This window comes from Anabrus simplex, chromosome 2 (assembly GCF_040414725.1).
Source record: "Anabrus simplex isolate iqAnaSimp1 chromosome 2, ASM4041472v1, whole genome shotgun sequence".
NCBI classification, from domain to species: domain Eukaryota; kingdom Metazoa; phylum Arthropoda; class Insecta; order Orthoptera; family Tettigoniidae; genus Anabrus; species Anabrus simplex.
The window spans coordinates 980,734,679-980,754,543 of NC_090266.1; the positions used below are offsets into that span (position 1 = coordinate 980,734,679).

General features: G+C 38.0%; 1 protein-coding gene across 2 annotated transcripts in view; it reads left to right on the plus strand.

Moving 5' to 3' along the window:
• LOC136864598 (sorting nexin-29) overlaps positions 1-19,865 on the plus strand; it is a 656,141-nt gene that overhangs the window by 432,011 nt on the left and 204,265 nt on the right. For both annotated transcript variants that reach the window (XM_067141812.2, XM_067141813.2), the window contains one exon: positions 7,338-7,470. In XM_067141812.2, coding sequence (XP_066997913.2) covers positions 7,338-7,470 — 133 coding nt within the window. The remainder of the gene's footprint in view (positions 1-7,337; positions 7,471-19,865) is intronic.

Here is a 19,865-nt window from a genome sequence, read left to right on the forward strand (position 1 = left end):
TGCCTTAAATACAGCTCCTCAGTAGGTGTTGAATAATAATAATAGGGATATAACACAGCCTTGTTGAACTCCTCGCTTAATTTCCTTAGTCTGATGTAGCATCACCAATCTTCACCACAGCTTTCTGATGGCAGTAGAAGTTTTAGATGATTCTCATATCTTTACTCCCTGGGTTTTGGTGAGGATTCGTCGTGCTGACTGCGGCACCTCGTAATCTGCAGGCCTTCGGGATGAACAGCAGTCGCTTGGTAGGCCATGGCCCTTCCTGACTGTGCGCCATCTCTGTACTGTCAAACCCGGTTTGTTGAAGTATTCTAATGAGCTCATTTTGTTTTACTTTATCAAATGCTTTTTCATAATCTATGAAACGGGCAAATACATCTTGCTGTTCATCCCAGTATTCTTGGAGAAATTAATCCAAAGAGAGCCTCACGAATTCCATAACCAAATCCAAACAGGGTAGCTTCTATCTGGTCTTTACATTATTATTTTTTTTTATTATTCGAGCATGTATAATTCTCAAGAAGGATTTCAGCAAATGACTCATTAGGCTTATAAGTTGATATTCGCTGCATTTTTGGAAGTTGATTATTTTGGCAGGGGATTGAAAATAGATGATAGCTAGTATGTACTGTAAGTATTTCCTCAAAAGTTATATAAGTTATTAAAGAGATCCACTATCTTATCAGTTTGTTCTTCATTGATAAGTTTGATAACACCTGAAATCTCATTAGGGTCCAAAGCTTTTCCGTCTTTTAAGTGGTTTATTGCACGAATTACTTCTGATTTCCAAATTATTCACCCATCTGTGTAAACACAGTTGACATTTACTGGTGGTCAGTCATCCAAAAAAGAAGTTGCAACATATTTTTCCCAATTTTTCTTCTTGTATTTAGTTGCATTTAAATGTTCTTAATAACAAACTAGGAAATTTCTTCCAGTTAGTGCAATGTAACCGACGTCGCTCATTGAGAATGTTCAAATTATAAATTAGCTTGAAGGTACTGTTGTTGGTTTTATAAGCAATTTTGAGGTTTTGTTTTTTAAAGATGTTTGAGATTTGGTAAATGTTATTATTAATAGTAAAGGTAGCATAATATTTTTTTCTCTTTCTCTTCCTTTGTGATTGTGATGATAGGTTTACTCCTCAGTTATTAAGAATTATTTCAACGAAGTTTCTATTGAAACTATTATTGTGTGTTGTGGTTTAAATAATATTGATCTCTTTCTTGTAAGCATTTTTGGATAGAGGGATATAGATTTCTGTGTGTCATGCTGAAAATGTAGCTTTCTTATGGACACCAGGGTAGAGAAAATCTTGTGATGGTGGGTGTTTTTTTTTTTTTTGGGTGGGTTTCCTAAAAATTTCAAAATTGAGATGGATATCACTTCTATTGATTTTAAGGTCAAGAAAATTATGTCAGTTTCTGAAATGACTTATCTGACAGCCGAGCGAGGGATATGTTCCAGATGTTTCAAAGTTGCTTGCAGACCCCGTGGGAGCTCGGGGATAGAGATACGTATAAGACTACACTCATAATAGATTGTAGTGGTGTGGGGGAGACTGATTATCTCGGATGGAGTAGAGGTACACAAGTCGCTTTGATAAAAAGTGCTGCAATTTATTGTAATTGTCGGCAACCAGAATACAAGATATGTCAAATGATGACATGGTGAAACCCAGAAAAAGAAATTGATAAATGCCTTGATTGATTACTTATTGATGGGATAAAGGTGATAAGAACAGATGAACCTGCCAGAGAAGGGCTAGGATTGGTTTGGTCTTGGCCTTCCTAGTCCTCTCCTATCCCGTAATCACCATAAGAACTGCTTAATTGTCTGCCTGTGAACATTAGGAATGTTAATTCTCATCACAAGTTTAAAGTGGCTTCACATGAGCACTTACTGCGTAGATCCTGCTGACTTGCTGTATGTTGAAGGAATTAATGAACGAATGAATGAGATGAATGAATGGATTATTGTAAACTGAGGGTGTTTGGTGCATTTTGGGTCGCATAGATGTAGCTTTTATTTGGGAAATGATGGGTTTGAATCCCACCTTCAGCAGCACTGATGATTGTTTTCCATGTTTTCCCATTTTCAGACGAGGCAAATTCTGGGGTGGTGCCTTAATAAAGATCATGATCAATACCATCCCAACCCTATCACTTTCCCATCCTTATGTCATCGAAAACATTTGATGTGTTAGTGCGACTTTAAATTACTGGTAAAAAAAATAAAAGGTTACTGTAACTTCACTTAAGTGTACTTTATTTATCAGGTTAAAATTAAAGATTCTTCTGCTATTATTATTAACGCTATTACTATTGTTATTGCTATTAATATTATTTAACCCCTCAGCGCCGACCTCTATACGTGGTATAGACCCCCTTTTCTTCCGTAGCCGCCGACCTCTATACGTGGTATAGACCCATACATGGTTTCACATTTATGGCTATAGCGCGAAGAGTTTTGGAGTTACTGATATGCAAATTGTTTTGTTTCCAAGAAGACAGATTCGGGTTTATCAGCGTTGTAAATAAGAATTGAAAAATCGTTATAATGTAGTTGTTTTTGCAAGGATAATTATTTGTCAAATAAGTCTGAGCACTAATCTCTTGCTTTTTTTAAAGTTTGTTTGCTTCATTCTTTCCCACAGAATAAAATAAAGAAATGATGATCTGAGAAGTTTGTCTTTTCGTGTGATGTTCCTTGCTATATTTGTACATTGGGAGTGCAGTTTATTTATTATATTTGTCTTTATTTCTCAGCTTGTAATATTTTCGTAACCCTCCACGAGCGCTCTGTGTAGGCATCAGTTAATGCTGCTTTCTGTCATACGATACGAGAACCAGTTGTTCATGGTATATATCTCGTTTGAAAGACGTTCCCTCGACCTTTTATCTGAAATATGTATCGAGTTGGTTTGTTTCGTCATAAATGTTATTCCCCTCATTCAGTTTCGTCCTGTTGCTTTTCGGTCTCGCTGCAGCTTCACCAGTCCGTGTAACGCGCCGCGCTCAGCCGTGGTATGACTGACAGTAACGTGCTTGAAATATTGTATAATTCAGATGAAAGTTCAGTCGGAAGTAGTAGTGACAGTATAAGCATCAGTGATAATGAAATAGATGATGTAGTAGTGGTAAATGATGAGAGTGACGATGAGGAGGAAACAGTACTTGAAAATTTCGTGTAAGAGACTATAGATAATTATACAGGTCAAAGAGAAGTTCTCAACGGTGAATTCTGATTGCTAAATTCTCTAATAATACTTACACAGGTCACAGAGACAAATATTGAGCAATTACCTTATCGGGTTCAGCTGGTGAAAGGTATGTTTACAAAATACGCTCGGGAGGGAGGGGAACGAAATATTCAAGGTCGGCGCGCATCAGATAATACAGTTCCAAGGTTGCAGGAAAGACATTTTATCAGGAAATTAGCACCCAAGAGATGGAAATCCAAACCTCAGAGACATTATATCCTGTGTTCAAAACACGGCGGAAAGAAGACGTCAGTGTACTGCTGCCAGGAGTGTGACTTAAGTCCCTGTCTCAAAGAGTGCTTCGAACTCTATCACACGGAACTAAATTACTAAGGAAATGTGAAACAATTATGTAATTATCTGCATGTACATAGTTCTGTCATAAGGAATTCCAAATTTCGTGAAAATCGGGCTACTCTTATACTTGTAGTAACGCTTTAAGTGAATCGATGTACTTCAGTCCCGCGTAGTTGAAATCTCATCCGGCCGCGGGGTAGGAAGCTATTTAAATGGCTGCGACGCTGAGGGGTTAAGCCGGGCTGAGTGGCTCAGATGGTTAAGGCGCTGGCCTTCTAACCCCAACTTGGCAGGTTCGATCCTGGCTCAGTCCGGTGCTATTTGAAGGTGCTCAAATACGACAGCCCCGTGTCGGTAGATTTACTGGCACGTTAAAGAACTCCTGCGGGACTAAATTCCGGCACCTCGGCGTCTCCGAAGACCTTAAAAAGTAGTTAGTGGGACGTAAAGCAAATAACATTATTATTTATTAATATTATTTACAAAGTATGTTATTTGTATTCGTAATTATGTCTTCTAGTGGGCAAGTGTAAGAGTGGCCCTTTGCCCTAACTTCACCACAAATAAAGGCATTATCTATCTATCTAATAATAAAGAAAAAATATATGAATTTTGCAGTAATTATAGAGGGATCGCAATTATATTCAAAGTTACCTAACGCATGGAGAGTACTAGAAAGGGGAAGGCAACTACAAGAACAGTTTGATTTCAAAAGTGGAAATACAACAGGCTTTATATCAGCATTTGCATAATATCGCTATCGCACATTCATTTATTTAAATACCTTGTTCCACCATGTCAATGCTATTAACAGTTATTGATGTTATTAAAATCCGTACATGTTTTGAAAAATTCAAACTGTACTCTTCTTCAGTGGTGTTACCAAACATACTCTTGGACTTGTTACATCATTGTAATCCCAAATTCATAACCTGACACATTAAAATAATTTTAAACATCTGTAATAACTGTCGAAATGTTTTGGTTAAATGATTTTAAAACATTAATAATAATAATAATAATAATAATAATAATAATAATAATAATAATAATAATAATAATAATATTTGCTTTACGTCCCACTAACTACTTTTACAGTTTTCAGAGATGCCGAGGTGCTGGAATTTAGTCCCACAGGAGTTCTTTACGTGCCAGTAAATTTACCAACACGAAGCTGACATATTAGAGCATCTTCAAATACTACTGGACTGAGCCAGGATCAAACCTGCCAACTTCGGGTCAGAAGGCCAGTGCCTCAACCATCTGAAGTTACTCAGCCTGGCCTTTAAAAACATTAAATGCATCACCTTAAAAAATACAATAAAATTCTAATTTAGATCATTGTCAAAAATACAAAACATACAATGAAAACATTTTGCTAAAAGAGTCTATATCTGTATCAAATTCTAGATTGATGCATCAAAAAATGTTAATAATTAACAGCTCGTACTGTCTCAACCAGTTCATTTACTTCACGGTCCTTCTTGATCTTTCTATGGTTTGATATAGCTGCTTGTTAAATTCTCGAAATACAAAACAGGACCTTGACATTTATTGACATGGACTACACGCAAGCCAGATAAAACTACCTCCTCTTATTGGATCAATTTCTATCCAGAAAGACCAAATTTGTTGCATACAGTATCACTTTAATCTGCTGTCCAAATCAAAACAAGTATGAACTTGCTGCTGAGTCATAATTGTTTTGATTTGGATGACAGATTAAAATAAAACTGTACATGACAAGTTTGGTCCTTCTGGCTAACATTTGATCCATTAAGAGGAGGTCAGTTTTATCTGGCTCATGTGTTGTACATGTCAATAAAGTTCAAGATCCTGTTTTGTTTTTAGAGTATTTCACAAGCAGCTATATCAAACCAAAGGTACCAAGCAAGTTGCCATGCGGTTAGGGGCGCGCAGCTGTGAGTTTGCATTTGGGAGATAGAGGGTTTGAGCCTCACTTTTGGCAGCCCTACAGTCTTTAGCCACTTACATATCAATTCCAAGCTGGGTCTCTTGATTTTTCTGCTCGGTGTTATGTACTGTATGTGTGTTTGTAACCTGCCACCCATTTGGTGTATAATTGTTGCAAGTGTGCTTTGAAAAGCTTATTACATTCCACACATCAAGTAGTTGAAGTAGAGATGTGGGTCCTCCAGGTATGATCATTTTGTCTGTGTTCCCTCATTGCAGGCAAGCTTCACTTCATCTTTCGTGCACCTGTGAAAACTGTCCTTCATAGTCATGCTGTTGAAGTTTGACAATACCCCCGAACAATTTTCCATACATGTTTTACCCAGTTAAGCACAAGGGTTGTACCCATCCTCCCCTTTTCTAGCGCCATGATTATTATGCCAGGCATACTGACATTTTCCAAAGTTTTATGCCTTAAACATACAAAAGGAGGCATTTTTCTTCCGTCAGCTGTGATGCAAAACATGGTGGTGCAGTGTAAGTTCTCGCTGACATCTGTCCTTACAGACATGCTCTTCTCTCCCTTCTCTCCAGTGGCATCTCAAAATAAATTGACATCTGTTCTTTGTTGTCAGTTTTCCCAAGTTGTTAATTATGCCGCTACTGCAATTTGATTACATAACAAAGGAATTTTAAGATTTTTCTCTTCATATCCATCAGGCAGCCATTGATAGATGTGTGTTCTTCTTATTGTGCAAGAATTTCTTTGGAAGCATCTAGTGAGCCAATCTTGACTAGCTTTGAAGTCTTTAATTTTCATGTCCTTTACTGTAGATATGTTTTAACTTGCACATTTCTTTGGAAACTCCGCAACCAAATTGCCATTCCTCCTTGATGTATTTGCAGAGTTTTTCTTCCACTCTGATACTTTGCTGCTTGGCCACAAAAGACTCTGTGGGTACCAGTGGTTGCCAACAAAATAGGTTTCTTACTTTGCCAGTCACGGATGCAGCTTTCGCTATACATTGTATTTCCTACCTGCAGCTCTGTTACTTTGTTTTTAGGCTGCTTCAGTTATTTTTTGCTCACTGCTCATGAGCAGTAATAACCCATAATTACAATTTTTTGTCTCACAGATATTAACTTGCAAATTGCAAACAAAAAACAAATAACGGCGGCTTATCTCTATGACCATCCAAGCAAGAATGAAGCCGCCATGTTTGAGAGCCCCTCTTTGTGGGAAGACTAACAGAAAATTTGATTGTTGCTTACAAATAATTGACTGCCACCCATGTGCCAAATAATCTGTGCATAGTGAATTTTAATATCTTTTTGTAGGGGGGGGGATGCTTGCGCAAATTACTCAAGTTGGGTGCTCGTCTCCTGTGTTCCAAAGTCGTAGTGTGAAATATGTCAGGGTTTTTTACAACCTATTCAGTTATGCTACTATGACATTCATTGAATTCATATGATATTAAGTCTTGAATCAACATGAGATTGAAGTGGAGTAAACCATTTTTACCAGCTTTTTCTAAGTTTAACTAGTAGTGAATCAAGATCTTCTGTGCATCAAAATTTCAGAGCGTTCTGTTTTACTGTTCTTTTGCCGATTGTGTATTCTGTCAAAATGTATCCACATAGTCTAAAAATTCAATCTGGGAACCATGGAACCTGAGGTTCATATTTAGTTAACTAGAGAGTATACAGCTTAAGCATTCAACTTTCAATCCATATCATTGACTTCTCCCAGTCTTAATTTGTAGACATGCTGTAGAATGCTCATGAAGTTCAGATGTAAGAAGTTGAAGGTATCGGTCGTTGCCCTATTAAATTATTGAAAACATGGTTGTCCTTTTTGCAGGATACTGAATGTGCTGCTGCTGCTCTCCTTGCCACTCAGAGGTTGCTACAAACTAACTGTGTGGACTTCTCATCTAAGGACAGAATCGATGCTGGAAATCACATTCAGATTGATGCCACTATGCCTGTCAATGGTAAGTACTTAATGCAAGTTTGGCTCCTTGGCTAAATAGTTGGCGTGCTGGCCTTTGGGCACAGGGGTCCCGGGTTCGATTCCTGGCAGGATCGGGGAATTTTAACAATCAGTGGTTAATTTCACTGACACGGGGGCTGGGTGTGTGTGTTGTCTACATCATCATTTCATCCTCATCACAACACGCAGGTCACCTACGGGCGTCAAATCAAAAGACCTGCACCTGGCGAGCCGAATGTGTCTTCGGACACTCCCAGCACTAAAAACCATATGCCATTTCATTTTTACCTAATGCAAAATTATGGATTAAAAAATGATGTTACTATAAAAGCTATTCTTCTCTCGGTGCCTATCAGTTTCGGATGTTGGCGATCATGATGGCTATTTTCGTCTTGTTTGTGGCAGCGCGGAACATTTCAACTGATGAAATATTGCACCAGCCTATAAGATTGTCAAGCCAAGATATTCGTCTTCTTCCAGGACCTCTTTTGCTGTTGATTTTCCCCTGGAGTATTTTTTGGAGGAGGTTGTATCTATCTGTGTTGCGCATTATATGTCCCAGATACTGCAGCTTTCGGCATTTCACTATCTTGATCAACTGAGGTGTTGTGTTCATCCTTCTCATTACTTCCATGTTTGTCATTCTCTGGATCCAAGATATTCTCAGGATCCGCCTATAAAGCCATGTTTCAAAGGCCTCCAGCTTCTTCTCTGTGTTTTTATTTAAGGTCCATGTCTCTACACCATATAAAAGAACAGAAAATACATAACGGTGCAGAACTCTGATTTTAGTCCCTAAAGTTAGATTGTGGCTTTTAAACACATTACTCATTTTCTGGAACACACTTTTTGCTTTTCCAATGCGTACCTTGACTTCTTGTGAGCAATCCCAGTCTTCATTTATTATGGTTCCAAGGTGTGAATATTGTTTTACCCTATCTATACTCTTTTGATTTATAACCAAGTTTATTCCGGAAATATTTTCCTTACTTATAACCATGAGTTTTGTCTTTGCAGTGTTTATTTCAAGCCCGTATTGGCTGCTGACTCTTACAATTCTACCCATTAGTGATTGTAGCACTTGGATAGTATCAGCAAATATAATTGTATCATCAGCATACTGGATGTTGTTTAATCTCATTCCATTTATCAAAATTCCTTCTTCTATATCTTCCAAGGCTTCTCTAAATATGTATTCTGAATACAAATTAAATAGTATAGGTGACAAGATACATCCCTGCCTCACTCTTCTCAGGATTTTGACTGCTTCGGTGTGTTCTCCTTCAACACGCAACACCGCTGTTTGATTCCAGTACAGCGTCTTGATGATTCGCAGATCTCTTTCCTCCATTCCAATATTTCTCAAAATCTCCATCAATTTTTCATGTTTCACACAGTCAAAGGCTTTCTGGTAGTCTATGAAACAAGCAAGGACATTCTTATTTACATCTCTACATCTCTGAAAGAGGACCTGCACACTGAACAAAGCTTCTCTCGTACCTACTGCTTTAGTAAACCCAAATTGATTAGGGGCTGTCTGATCTTCACACAGTCTGTATATTCTTCTGTGTATCACTCTCAAGAACACTTTCAAGAGATGACTCATCAAGCTTATTGTGCAGTAATCTCCACATTGGTTTGCGTTTGGTTTTTTGGTAAGGTGATGAACTCTGGTTTGAGCCATTCCGATGGAATGTTCCCGGATACATAAATTCGGTTGAAAATTTCGGTCAACCATTTTACATGATGTTCATCCATGAGTTTTAAGAACTCTACTTCTACTTTATCTGGTCCCACTGCCTTTCCATCCTTCATCTGATTGATGGCTGGCTGAACTTCTTCTTCTAATATATCTGTGCCGCTTATTGCATTTGTATTTTGTGTAAAAGCACATCTAGTGTCATGAAATAAATCTTCTATATATTTTTTCCAAATCTTTTTCTTGTCTTCTAAATCCACCATCAAGTTCCCGGCTTCATCTATTAACTTTCCCCCAGTGCCATTCCTGTATTTCCCTGTTACTTCTCTTACTTTCCTGTGTACATTGAAGCTGTCATACCTACTTTGATATAACTCAATCTCCACACATTGCTCCACTTTTTCTTTTTCTTTTGCCTCCCTAATCTTTCTTCTAATGTCTGCATTTATCTGTATTCTGCAGGTTTTTCTTTATTGACTCTTCTTTTCTCCATTAGGTTCAGTATTTCATGTGTCATCCATGACTTTCTCTTTTTCTCGTCCGGTTTCATGTACTTCTCTTTTATTTGCTGAACGGTGTTTTGCAGTTTAGTTAATTCTAATTTGACATTATTGCTGGTGATGTTTTCCTCTGTGATAATCTCCAAGTTAAGTTCTACTTGCATGTTCTGTTTCACTATTGGGTCTTTGATTTTCCTCAAATTGTAGTTTTGCCTGTTCTTCCTCTTCACTTTCTTCATTTTGACTTTGAAAACTCCAACAAGTGGTGTGTGATCTGAGTTGACGTCTGCACCTGGGTAGGTTTTCACTGTGGTGCATATGTTCCTGAAATGTTTATTTACCAATATGAAATCAATCTCGTTTCTCACACATTTCCTGGGTTTGTCCATTGGAGACTTCCATGTATATAGTCTTCTAGGTGGGAGTTTAAACCAAGTGTTCATGATCACTAAATCATTTGACATCGCAAAACTTTCAAGATCATCCCCTCTGGAATTCCTCTCTCCTAGTCCAAATGGTCCTACCATGTCTGATGTCCTACCTTCCCCCACTTTCGCATTGAAATCTCCCACCACAATTGTCAGGTCATGTTTGTTAAGGTTTTCCAAAATTCCATTCATGCTTTCGTAGAATTCTTCTACCTCTTCATCTTCCTTGTCCATTGTAGGCGCATACACTTGTATTATGTTCATGTCAATAGGCCTAGCACTCAGCTGTAACATCATTACTCTGGCTGATACGGGTGTGAAACTTTTGAGACACATTGCTACTTCCGCTGAAAGTATTACACCGACTCCATGTTCATGCGTTCCATCAGCTCTACCCGAATATAGCACTCTGTATATTTATGGAAACATCTCCTGTATTCGGCCATCGCATCTCACTAACACCAAGTATATCTAACTCCATCCTATCCATTTCTTTTATCGTATTATGTATTTTCCTCCTTGGCTCATTGTTCTCACATTCCAGGTTGCCACTTTAATTTTTTCTTGCCACTTGATTTTTTTCATGCCAGTACTCACTACTGTTCCTCCCGGAGATCCGACTGAGGAACATACTCCGGATGATGATAATTTCGTCATGAGCATAGCCATTATGATTACTAGGACTTGCCATCATGCCTTTAATGTAGTCGTTGTCCAGTGCGTTCTACATCCTTATGCCGTTGACCACCTTTGTGGTTCCTCCGCCTTTAAAGCCAGTTGCCCAACTCAAGGACAAAAGAGTGCCCTTTAAGAGCCAATTAATGCGAAAGAGGATATTTCTGTCGGGGTTTTCTCCCTTAGCCTTTGATAGTCCCCTATCAACCTGCAAGGCAGCAGGTTGTACTCGTATTAATCCCCAAGTACAGGGCTGCCTCTCCGCAATCTCCACCGTTTCTCCATTAAACTGCTATTGCTACAGACTGAATTCAATGAAGTCCCAGTCTTTCAAAGAGTACATTTTCTCTCCAACAACTAGCCCTCTTAAATAAATGTGGATTATTTTTCTCTTATGTGCCTGTTCACCCTGCATTCTTCTCTCTCTGATAATTTTGTTTTTTTTACCCACACCATTGAGCTACAGTTATTATAAATATTTTTTAACATTTCAAATTTTACCAACTGTACTCTATAATCTCAATGGAGAATTATGTGCCGGTATCATGTAAAAGTAGTGTTAGACATGTAAACACTCCTTCTTAAGTTCCAGTGTGTGAATCCTGGACCTTGCCACAAGACATGAGAAAATGATAACCAGACATGGAAATTCTTGCAGAACTGCTGTCACAAGATGAAGAGGAATGGTGGATCAGTAGATTCTTGAGGAGATGATGTACATATAACCCATAAACTGCTGTAGACTTGAGTTGATGCATGACACAAAGTAACAATTGTTACCTTAACTACAGTGGTTACACAAAACAAGGTGCAAACACAGTAAAGGGGGAAGGTAAGAGCAACTACACAATATCAGAGAACACTACACACTCAGAAAAACATTAGCTGGTATTACGCGGATCTCCAACAACATCATGTACGTAAATATCAGTACGGCCAAGCACTGGACAGCAAACCGGGAAGGTGGAAAGGGCTGGGAACCTCCCAAAGGCATGGACATGGCTTAGATTGCGGATTCCTAAATAAATCACCGTAATCCTTAGATTTGAAAAATATTATTTACAAAAGAATTTTACAAATACATTCCAAATACAATCCCGACTTACAAACTATAAGTTCTGTGATATACATAACTTAGAGGTTCTTTGGTAATACCTTCGTAGCAGTATAAATTCAAATTTCAAATCAATTATACATCTAGTTACCAATGCAGTCGTATAATGCAATTTACAGTGAAGTGAACAGGTTCTCCAAAATCTAGCGTACCTCAAGTGATACAGAACTACCAGAGGCAAAGCCCAAGGTAAATATATTAACTTACAATCTACATATTTTGTGAAATAAGAAAAGGGGAAGCCTCAAAAACAAACAGGCCAGCCCAGCTGAAAAGCTAGGGCGTCCTAAATAATTAATTTGGCGAATCTAGGTTAGGCTAGGGCAGACTCATATGAAAAGCAAATCGGAACATTACAGAAATTTTAGCAGGAACGGAATTCAAGAGTGCTTACCCGAGGATGCACCATTTCCGAAGCGAGGCGTTGCACTGGCTGCAGACCAACACAGACTAAAGGCAGATCAGGCCAAGACAAGACCAAATCATCACGATCGCTGCCTCGCTTACTATATATAGGAAAACTCTGGCTTGGAGTAGCCAATCAGAATGTATGAGTCCGCCCATCCCCTCCTAGGTTCACCAATCACAATTCCTACTCCCGTCGTGAACTTTAACTAACATTCTCGAAGACACGTTCGCTAATCTTCCATTTCCAGAATAGTAAGAAATTCCAGAATAGTAAGAAAATTCCAGAATAGTAAGAAAATTCCTGCTAGAAAACATAACCCACAAAAGGCACACACCCTGTTCAACAATTTTCTAGATACTTCCAGTACGTACAGAATAGAAATCTACCATTTACAATTACATATGTTACAAATATTACACAGTACAGGTTAGGTCATTACAAATAAAACGTTATATTATACTTTACAAATAAAGTCTTCAAAAACACTTTCCACTTCCACAATATTGTTCACCTGTGACAACAATCAACAAATTTTACATATTGATTCATCTCCATCCACAGAGATCTGATGCATATGTTTGTGTATGGTCTGACCTCTGTATAAAAGAGGTGCTAGAAAATAACCAGATAGGTGTTATAAACTTGTTCAAGAAATTGCACAATGGAAATATTACTAGAATGTCAAATTACTTTGCATGGCTTGATACCCTGAAAGAGTGTGGTTTTATATTTATCAGGATTTACTATCCATTTTCTTCTGTACGATAGTGTTGGTTACTGAGTGTATGATTTGAAGCAGTGCATCAATTCATTCAAGTGTCTGAGTGAATCGATTCACGGGAACGTTAAGCTCATGGCACACAATTCTGTTGACTCGCAGCAAACAGTGCTTAGTGGCTCACTCACGGATCAGTGAGACACAACACACACACAGTTCATTACCGGCACACTGGACATTGGTGGGGAGCCGAATTTCCGCTGCAGGCGAGACATATAGAGCCATGGTATGCTGAAAGAATTGTACGCAATCATGGCTCAGTGAGGCACAACACACACACGGTTCGTATAGGCACAGTGGACATTGGCCGGGAGCCAACTTCCACTACGTCGAAACGTACACAGCCATGGCACACTGAAAGAATTGTACACCATGACGGGCTCTCGCTGTCAGCTCATTTGAAAATAATACCCATTTGCATTCACTGTCCTCTTCTTACAGGGAGGTTTAAATAATATATGGATTTATTTGCAGTGTTAAAAAGGTAGTCAAAACATAATTCCAAAGTAACTAGCTAGTAAATAGGTAGGCTATTATTAGTTTGATGAATGAGTATTATAACTTAGTTGACATTCGGCAATTAATTCAACTCAACTCTCTAGCCTACCTTATGACTATAAAGGCGGAAAGATACTACTGTCACTTCACGTGAGTTCGCGCATATCGTGATGCAATCAAGCCTGTCCAGAAAGATGTGCTATGCCTTTTCCACACTGTATGAAATGTAGAGTGATCACACTGCACTCATGTCACGACTGTTGACGTCGGCTGACGTCATTGTGACGTAGTATCTGGTGACAGCGCTCTTCACGCGGAGCACAATTTTCTGCCCTAGCACATATATGGAGACGTGAAGTGTGAATAGAAGCAGTTTCTTTTAGCGATATGGAAGAAATGTTAATTAATTAATGTTTCTTTTAGCGATGTGGAAGAAATGTTAATTAATTTGGTGCGGGTGCATGAGAATCTGTATGACATAGGTTCGATTAACTATAGAAATCAGCAAATGTGGCACGAAGCATGGTACAAAATAGGAAATTAAATATAACACGTACTAATTTTAATGGTCATTCAGTTGTTGAAAACGGCCCACAATTGTACTTACGATTATTATTCCAATAATAATAATAATAATAATAATAATAATAATAATAATAATAATAAATAATAAATTAAATACTACTCAAATTACAAATACAAATTATCCTGTTGAATTAGAGATCGGTGAATAAATATTTGAATGGAAATTCTAAGTTCCCATGGAGGGAATTAGATATTTTTTCCACCAATAGAGCATGTCAGAAACAGATCGGATGTAAGACTTTTCAGGCGTTTTGCTCTATCAACCAGCGCTTCGTCCTAGGTCCGACACCAGACTCATCAGAGTGGGATGTGTCAGACCCATCCCTACATGGGAACTTAGAATTTCCATTCGGAACTGCTAGGCGGGCAATAATTCCATTGTGGAGATTTATCTCCCGTATGCAGTTATCAGACTGTGCCTCTTATAATGGGCTTCTGATGGGTTCACCTGCATACACCCCAGCTTCAGTGGGTGGGGTCTGACACATCCCACTCTGATGAGTCTTGTGTCGGACCTAGGACGAAGCGCTGGTTGATAGAGCAAGACCCTTGAAAAGTCTTACAACTGATCTGAATAAATATTTGTTGTAAAATACGTTCACTACCGCACAGTTCTTTTTCTTTGTTCAATTTATTCTTCCACGATGAACTGTTGGTAACTGCCATAGCACAGAGCCTTTAAGTGAGTTGAAGTAATTTTTGAAATTTTCTCATATCTGAAAAGCCTGTATAGGGTTCCTCCGAATCAGTTGCAAATGCAACAATTTCATCCTTGATGATATTATGTAAGTAGTTGAATTCATATTTGTTCAGCCTGAAGTACATCTGAAATCTTTGTGGATGCCCATTTAGCTCTCTTACTAAATTGTGGTATTCACCGCAGATTGTCCGACTCGTTGGCTGAATGGTCAACGTACCGGCACGGGTCGGGGATTTTAACCTTCATTGGTTAATTCAGTGGCTCGGGGCTGGGTGTTTGTGCTGTCCCCAACATCCTGCAAACTCTCACACCACACATAACAGTATCCTCCACCACAGTAACATGCAGTTACCTACCCATGGCAGATGCCGCCCACCCTCATCGTAGGGTCTGCCTTAAAAGGGTTGCATCCGGCTAGAAATAGCCACACGAAAATTAAAAACAAACCGCAAATTACTTTCATGTATCCACAGTCGCGTTTGTGACAGACAGTACTCATGGCAACAGAAACATCACAGGCAATTAAAAAGATCATCAGAATCCGATGAACTGATGTACTATCGTAGCTTGCCATCGGACGAAGTATACCGTGATCTGTGAACGTGAGGACAGTTCGTTTCCTGTCTTCACGCCGCATGCAGTGACATCATCAACCTCCCCTCCACGCTGACTCAGCTCAGAGAGAGTTCACGTGAAGTGACAATAGTGTGTTTCCGCCTTAAGTCATGCTTGTGACCACTCGAAATTGTCTGTTTTATATTGGGAAGAACTGCTCAGTATTTTCTCAGTTTGTATGTCGCATCATTGCAGAAGACTTCAATAATCGAATCATGAGATCACCGGTGTACGTAGGCAGTGAGTAAGTGAGCCCACTGACGCAGTAACTTAAATATCAAGATGTTGAATTGAAAAACCACAGGGCTACTGTATATCTCAGTAAGCCTATACAAAATATGATGATTTAAAAAAATCCTCTACTGATAGAGACATATTTTCGAAGATGACCAAGTGAGTTGGCCATACGGTTAGGGTCGCGTAGCTATGAGTTTGCAATCGGGGGATGGTGGGTTTGAATCCTACCGTCGACAGCCATTACCTAACCTAATCTAATATGTTATTAATGGTCCTATCGATAAAAACTACCCAAAAGAAGTTATGGATAATAGAATTTCCGATCATTAATGTCTTATACTGTTTTACTGCACTTGCTACTTTATGATAATGGAGATATTCCAGAATTTAGATATTTGTTGTGTCACAGTTGAACATGTAGTGGAAGTGGAAAGTGTTTTTTGAAGACTTTATTTGTAAAGTATGATATAATGTTTTATTTGTAATGACCTAACCTGTACTGTGTAATATTTGTAACATATGTATTTGTAAATAGTAGTATTCAGTTCCATATTTACTGGAAGTATCCAGAAACTTTTGTTACATAAATTTCTGAACAGGGTGTGTTGCCTTTTGTTCGTTAGGTATTCTAGAATGTATTTTCTGACTGCTCTGGAAATGGAAGGTTCCCAATCGCGTATTCGAGAATGTAGGTTAAGTGCGCGACTAAAGTTGGAGTTGTGATTGGTGAACCTAGGAGGGGATGGGCGGACTCATGCATTCTGATTGGCTACTCCAAGGCCAGGGTTTACCTATAGTAATCGCCACGTAACGAAATACCCCAGAAAGTAAATATTGCCGCCCGATGCTCTTCCTTTCTCTTTTTTGTAATGGCTGATCACTGCTGCCAACCTGCCTGGTTACATATTAAAATCACCAGACATAACCATAACAAACTAACCTCAATGTAAACACCGATAATAAATGTTTCCCTACCCTAGTAAATGATAAAAGATGAAATAAATCAAGATATTCATAATTAAGTCGGTTTCCACGCTCAATGAGAAATTAAGGAAATAAACACACTTTCTCACTCAAATTAATGTTACATATATCTGTCTTTATTTTGATATACAGTAGGCATACTATAACCATATTCTTGAAAAGAGGGGCATGTTAAACGATGCAATTTGTTTAATAAGTCTTTGCAGTGTGATTTTCGAAAGTTCCAGACATCCAATGACTTCCCTTTCTTTTGCGCGAACATTTCCTTCTCTCTTCAATACCGGTAACCAGTAAGGAGAGAGATTGGGCATATTTTCAACCTGCAGGCTGGTTATATCTTCACGGTTATCAGGAAACATATAGGAATACTAATGTGCCAAGCTACGTGAACGGAAATTAGGTCAGGTTTCAAGCTCACTGCAGAATTGAATATTAGTTCTACTATCTATTTCTATCGTTTTCACATACACCGAGGTGCCAGTATTTCATCCTGCAAGAGTTCTTTATGTACCAGTAGATCTAGACATGAGGCTGGCGTATTTGAGCACTTTCAAATACCGCCAAACTCGAATCCCCCAACCTGAGCTAGTCATACATTCTCTCCTTCACTCGCTTAAATTAATTTTAAACATTTCCTGCCTTTATTCTGATGTATGCATTACTATAACTGGATTCTTAAAGGAAGGGGGGAGGGAATATAGATTGTATAATTCATTGCGATTTCTGCAAGTTCAAGGACTTACCGCATAAGACATATGTCCTTCCTTTTAATAATAATGCTAACAGCTTTACATCCCACTAAGAACTTTTACGGTTTTCGGCATTTGGCATTTTAAACATATTTTCAGCTTACAAGTTGGTGTATCTCAAGCTTTCAACATTACGGAAACCAATGTACAGGAGCACTATGAGTCAAACAACATTACCAGATTTTTACATATATATTGGCTTAAATCACATGAAGACAGGTTGTGAGGCAAGAATTGGATAGGAAAGAGGGCTAGGATTTAAAATGTAAATAAGCGTACAGACACCGTACTAGCCTGAAATGAAAATGACGGGGGGGGGGGAAACAAAAAACAAAAAAAAAAAAAAAGAAAAATTTAGACCTGCCGACTGTGGGGTTCGAATCCATCACCATCTCCTGAAACCAAGCTCACAGCAATGTGATCAAACTGCACAGCCAGTTCACTCAGTTTCCTATGACGCGTAATAGGCCTACCACATGGGCGACCCACTTACCTGTATATGGATCTTCAATTCTTCAATTATACATGTATGCAAAAACATTATGCACCTTAGTAAGAAGTACTTCCCTAGTTGGTTCTCTGATTGGTGCACGTATAACAAATATGTTTGGGAAGAAATACTTTTATTTTATATTTATTTATATCATAAAGAAGTCATGTTGTCATAGCAAAACGAATATGCAACGAAGAAATGAATCCGAAGAGATAAGCATTATTTACTGCATTAAATATTAGTTTATTTACGTGTTAAGTGATATGTAGTAGTAATAATAATATCAACAACAAACGTGTGCAATAAGGAAAAAGGAAGTAAATACAAGTAAATATAAATATCATTTACAGCCATTCCATGGTCACTGAATTACAAAGCAGGGGTATGAATAAACAAACATAATAAACATGAATACTAATATTTAAAAAGCAAAAAGCAAAGTCATCTCCGTACAAACCATGAAAGCCATTGGAAGGGTGGAAGGTGAAGGCTTCCACTATCCATGACGTTGGCACTTGGTGGGGTGGGGTGGAGTGGTTAGCTCTACGCATGGCCGCCTTCGCCCCCAATAGTTAACCTGGTACTCATTTATCATACGCATAACATTCCTTCCAAATTAAACCCCTGTCACTCATTATTGTTATTGTTGTTGTTATTATTATTATTAGTATTATTATTATTATTATTATTATTATTAATAATAATAATAATAATAAATTATTAATAAATTGCAAATGGGAAATATCCCGGTGGCAACGGTCACTTACAGTAATGTGATAATAAAGTTAACATAATTACCCAACTACAACAAACAAACAAACAAACAAACGACAAGAGTACAAGAAGCAGATATATGGAAGGAAAATATAACAAGAATTACTGCTAGTTTAATATTCTAAATCGAGCGACATCATATACAAATTCACACACAACTTAAGTATTTACAGTGCTTAACAATATGGCTTACAATATTATAGGTTGACCTTACTACTAGCTTAACATTATAAGTGATAATAAAGTGAAGTTAAACCGTAATTACCCTACAACAACAACATTACAACAAGCAAGAAATACTACTAATTTAACTTTCTAAATCCAGTGTCATTATATACATATTCACACACAACTTAAGTATTTCCAGTACTTAACACTACAAATTACAATACTATAGATTGAACTTACTACTAGCTTAACACTACAAGTGGTAATAAAGTTAAATCATACTACCCAACAACTACAACAACTCAAGTACAAAAAGGAATTCCATGGAAAAAAATATTACAAGAAATACTACTAGTCATTCTAAATCCAGCATCATGTACAGTTTCATACACAATTTAATTATTTCCAATACTTGCCACTATGGCTTACAAAACTATAGATTGAGCTTACTACTAGCTTAACATTACAAGTGATAATAAAATAAAGTTAAAAACATTGTTAATTAACCAAGAACAACAATAATTACAAAAACATGAGTACAGCAAGCACTTCCCTGGAAAGAGAAAACCACAAGAAAAAGCCTCCCAGTTTCACAATCGAAACCAAGCCAAAAATCACAAATTCAGTGCCCGTAATTTACAACTTTTACTTTTCATTTTACACAAATGGTCTTCTTAAATGACTTGATACCAGAAGGGAATCTATCAAAGACTGCCGCAGGTAATTTATTCCAATCCCTTATGGTCCTGTTGACGAAGGAAAACTTGCCCACATCCGTATGCTGGTTTCTGGCCCTAATTTTATGCTTATGATAATTTCTCAATAAGTATGAGGGAGGTTCTAACCTATTCCTAATACAACTCCAAGCAGCCCTTCCCGTATAGCTCTTATAAAGACCACACAGGCGAGCTCTAGTTCTTCTAGATTCAAGACTTTCCCAATTAATGGTATTCCTTCTATTCCCAGTTACGAAACGCATCGCTCTTCTTT